The 4,080-nt window shown below is 50.3% G+C and overlaps 1 protein-coding gene across 1 annotated transcript; it reads right to left on the bottom strand.

Annotated features, from left to right (window-relative positions):
• Positions 1–668: 668 nt before the first annotated feature.
• On the bottom strand, positions 669–3,678 carry LOC121305502. The gene is made up of 3 exons (XM_041237141.1): positions 3,575–3,678; positions 3,112–3,425; positions 669–1,102 (listed from the first exon to the last, which is right to left on the bottom strand). Exons 1-3 carry the CDS (start codon positions 3,676–3,678, stop codon positions 669–671), a joined length of 852 nt encoding a protein of 283 aa, XP_041093075.1.
• Positions 3,679–4,080: the final 402 nt, after the last annotated feature.

Below are 4,080 nucleotides of genomic sequence, written 5' to 3'. Positions count from 1 at the left end.
ATTCTTTTTTTTTGCGTGTTTGTTTGCAAGAAGAGGAAAATGAAACAGAAACGTGGTAGAGAGACCAATGAGATGTATATAAGAAAAAAAAACACGCACCCCAGGGGGGAGACTGTTTTTGGATGTAGGGGGGGTGGGTGGGGGGTGGCCACAGGACGTCGAACGAAACCCAAACTTGGATTAAACGCAGCACTGGCTAATACTTCCACATCATCATCCTATAGAATCAGCAAATTCTGCATCACAAAGTCGAAAGGAACCCGATGAATACCGACAGCAAACGTGACCGAACATCAAGGGAAATGTAATAAACAAACAAATAAAGAAATAAACATGTATTAAAAGTGTCTTGCTGTTAATAATCAGCAGATCCACGAGAGTCTGACAGCGGTCTTCAAAGCCCGTACAGGCCCTCGGTACTTTAAATGAAAGCCCTCTGAGATGAGGCTGATGAAGACATGTGATAAATCTCGCTGCCTTATCACATACAATGTATCAGCGCTTGTACTAGATAAATTAAAACCTTGCAGCCCATAATCTGTTCTTCGCATCACCTAATAATCCTAGTGGGGGGGGGGGGGGGTAATTCTTTTTATATAGGGGCGTTAACTGACCTCCTCAATATTACCAATTACAATTGCGTCATCAAAACAGGACCGGAGCTGGACTTACTGTCTCTGGAGAGTGGTGGCTGGGCTGGTGCTTGAGCTGTCTCCTCTGTCCCCTCTGTCTCCAGCCCCGGGACTGGAGCTGCGGGACACCCCCCTGACGAGGCGGGCTTGCCCCCGCCGGTCCCTCTGAGGCACGGGCGGAGGGTTCTGGGCCGGGTTGCTGTGGTGCTGGTTCTGCCGGTCCAGCCTCAAGTCCTTGTTCTCCTGGCTGAGCCTCTCCAGCTGCCCCTCCAGCTCCTCGATCCTGCTCCGCTGCTTCTCCAGCAGCTTCTGCTGGTTTTCGATGATGTTGTTCAGCTCCAGGAGGTACTCCACGGCCCTGTTGGGGTTCTCGGGGCTCCCCTGTGTCCCCTCCATCGCTCCCGCGCCTCTCAAAGAGGCCGGTCCGTCACTCCAGGGTGGTGGGATTTTTGGGGGGAGAAGCTGAGCAGCTTTTGAAGAAAAAACAAAAAACAGATGCCTCTGTTTCTTACAGCTGGTAAAGAATTACCCCCAGCGTGGAAGGATGGGCGGGGGGGGGGGGGGGGGGGGGAATCACGGAGCTTCGAATGCAGCAGCCACAGCACTTCTGATTCTAAAAACAGGGGCGACACGAAGGTTATTATTAAGAGCTTGCAAAGAGTCAAAGAGACACTGTGGAGGAGAGAAGCGACGCAGCTTTGAAAGCCCTGCGCTGTGGGCTTCAGAGGAGAGGCGAATTGAGCTGCAGTCGCGTGTAGCTCCTATACAGTCAGCCTGGCGTGTATATCCTATACAGTCCGCCCAAGGTTGCAAAACTGGAAGGAGAGGCAATGCAGTTTTTGAACACAGCTCGCCCCCCCCCTCCTCCCACCCCCAAGCAGTGTAGGGATTCAGGAGATTGGCTGTAGAGCTGAGACAGACAATCAAAACAGATCCTTTCTTACTGATGTATCTACGAACAGAGGGGAGCAGCAGTCAGGCTTCGAGTCTATTAAACACTGCAGGTTTTTAGAGGAGAGGTGCCCCACAGTCATGAATACAGCCTCTCGTGGAGCAAATGCTTACCCAGTGCCTTCTCCAGCTTTCTGTACGGTTCGGACAGGCACAGAGCAGCGTGCAGCTTTCTGTGCTTCACCCAACAGTCAGTACACAGCTCTCAGTGCAGAAATGCAGTCCACTCATGAAATTCCCTCCTGCTGGCTCTACAGCTTCAGTGCACAGTGCTGAAGGTCGCTCGTGTGCGATGCTGTGACCGTGTTTACAGCAATGCAGGTTTGAAAAGCAAGTAAGATGGTAAAATATTCTTTGGCAAACTATTTTTAACTAAACTGCTCCACTACAGTGCACATGATTCTATGGCCGGTTGAAGGGTTAAATGGAGCTGCTTTCTTGTCTGCTTCGTCAGAGCCATCCTTGTGCTGTAAAGATCCTCCCTTACATACTCTAAGAATTATGTATTTATTTATTCTTATCCTGCTTCCTTGTTTGTCTGGTTGGAAAGCCAGGTTCCTGCTAATAAATAAATAAATAGATAAATTAAAAAAAAAAATTCAAAATATCGATTCTCCCTTGCTTACACGACTCCAGATTTTGGGTGCCTGCCTGTGCCAGATGTATTTTCTAACTACGGTCTACATAAAAAGAAAGAACAAAGTCAGAGGGCTCACTGCTACACGACACACACTTGACACGCAAACAACATCCATACAACATACGAGAACACATGGACAGGACACTTGGTTGAGACAAAACACAGACAAGACACGAGACACACGATGAAACCACACGTCAATTACACGCGTAAACACACAGCTATCGACACCTTGCACACGAGACAGACACACCGACACGAGAGACCACACACACACCACCCAGACACGGTGTGTTGTGTGGTGCACTGTGTGTGTGTGTGGGCGGTGGTCTGTTGTGTGTGTGTGTAGCTCGTCTGTGGTGCGCACACGTGAGGACTACGAGACTCAACACAGGACCACTGTGACATGTGTGTGTGTGTGTGCTCTGTGTCTGTGCTCTGTGTGTGTGTCTGTGCTCTGTGTGTGTGTCTGTGCTCTGTGTGTGTGTGTGTGTGTGTGTCTGTGCTCTGTGTGTGTGTCTGTGCTCTGTGTGCGTGTGTGTCTGTGCTCTGAGTGTGTGCTGTGTGTGTGTCTGTGCTCTGTGTGTGTGTCTGTGCTCTGTGTGTGTGTGTGTGTGTGCTCTGAGTGTGTGTGCGTGTGTGTCTGTGCTCTGAGTGTGTGTGCTCTGTGTGTGTCTGTGCTCTGTGTGTGTGTCTGTGCTCTGTGTGTAACAGCCTCCACTATTGCTGGCGCAATGCTGCTTTCAGCCGAATTCCTCTGCTTTAGGATCTGCGGTTGGCGTGATTGCTGTAACGCCCTAAGGCTGTAAAGATTCTCCCATATCTACTCAAAACCAGGCGTCTACTATAAAGAGGCTCCTTTTTTTTTGTTTAAAATTGCTTCCTTACCTATTCGCGTACGAATGCACCTGACTGCCGCATAACAGAAACGTCTGGGGCTGCAGAGCTGCAGCGCTGTCTGGAGCCCGGTCCCTCTGCCCCGCCGGTCGCTGCGCGCTGGGCTGGAGACCCGGGCTTGTGCAATGAAGAAGATGCTCCCCCTGTCTGGTACTGCGCCGGCCGGAGGCCGAGGGGATTGTCGGGGATTTCTGCCACTTCCCGAGGCTGCCTGTCCTGATGCAGCAGCCTCTGCTTTGTCGGTCCACAGCGTCCAGGACAGCGCGTCTGTTTCTTCTGATAATTCACTGCCGTCGCTGCTTGTTCTTCACTAGATGTATATATATATATATATTCCCGTTAATCCACAAGCCTACGAATGCATGCTGTTTTTTGTTATTATTCTTATTCTATTGCCCTCTTGTCTTGTCTCCCCTTTGCTGCCTCCGCTGCTGTCTCATTAGAGAAATCAAACCCCCCCCCGAGAAGGGTCGTTTCCAGTCTCTGCTCCCTTTTCTGCTGCAGTGCAAACATCCGCCTTCGCGTTACATGTTTCCTTCGACCGTCCACCTCCGCCATTCTGCTCAGCGCTAAATGCGAAATGCGGGTTTTTTTTTTTTTTTTTTTTTTTTTTTTTGACGTTCACTGGTCCCTTCTCTGCTAGAAAAGAGAGAGAGAGAGAGAGAGAGGAGAGAGGAGAGAGTGAGTGTCTCTTCCATCTCATCTACCTCACTCTCCTCTATCCTCACTTCCCTCCTCTCACTCCCGTTGAGACTACTCTCCTCTCTCTCTCTCCTGACTCACTCCCAGATGAGAGGAGAGAGAGAGAGAAGAGAGACTCTCTCACCGACTCAGATGCTCCCTCTCTCTCGTCTCCCTATGCTCTTTTCTATCTCTAGAGAGAGTGTGAGGGAGTGAGAGGAGAGAGAGAGAGAGAGAGAGAGAGAGAGAGAGGAGAGAGAGAGAGAGGAGAGGAGAGAG

Source organism: Polyodon spathula, chromosome 43, assembly GCF_017654505.1.
Source record: "Polyodon spathula isolate WHYD16114869_AA chromosome 43, ASM1765450v1, whole genome shotgun sequence".
NCBI lineage: Eukaryota > Metazoa > Chordata > Actinopteri > Acipenseriformes > Polyodontidae > Polyodon > Polyodon spathula.
The sequence above is the reverse complement of the archived record's forward strand: the minus strand, read 5'-3'. Positions and strand labels throughout refer to the sequence as shown.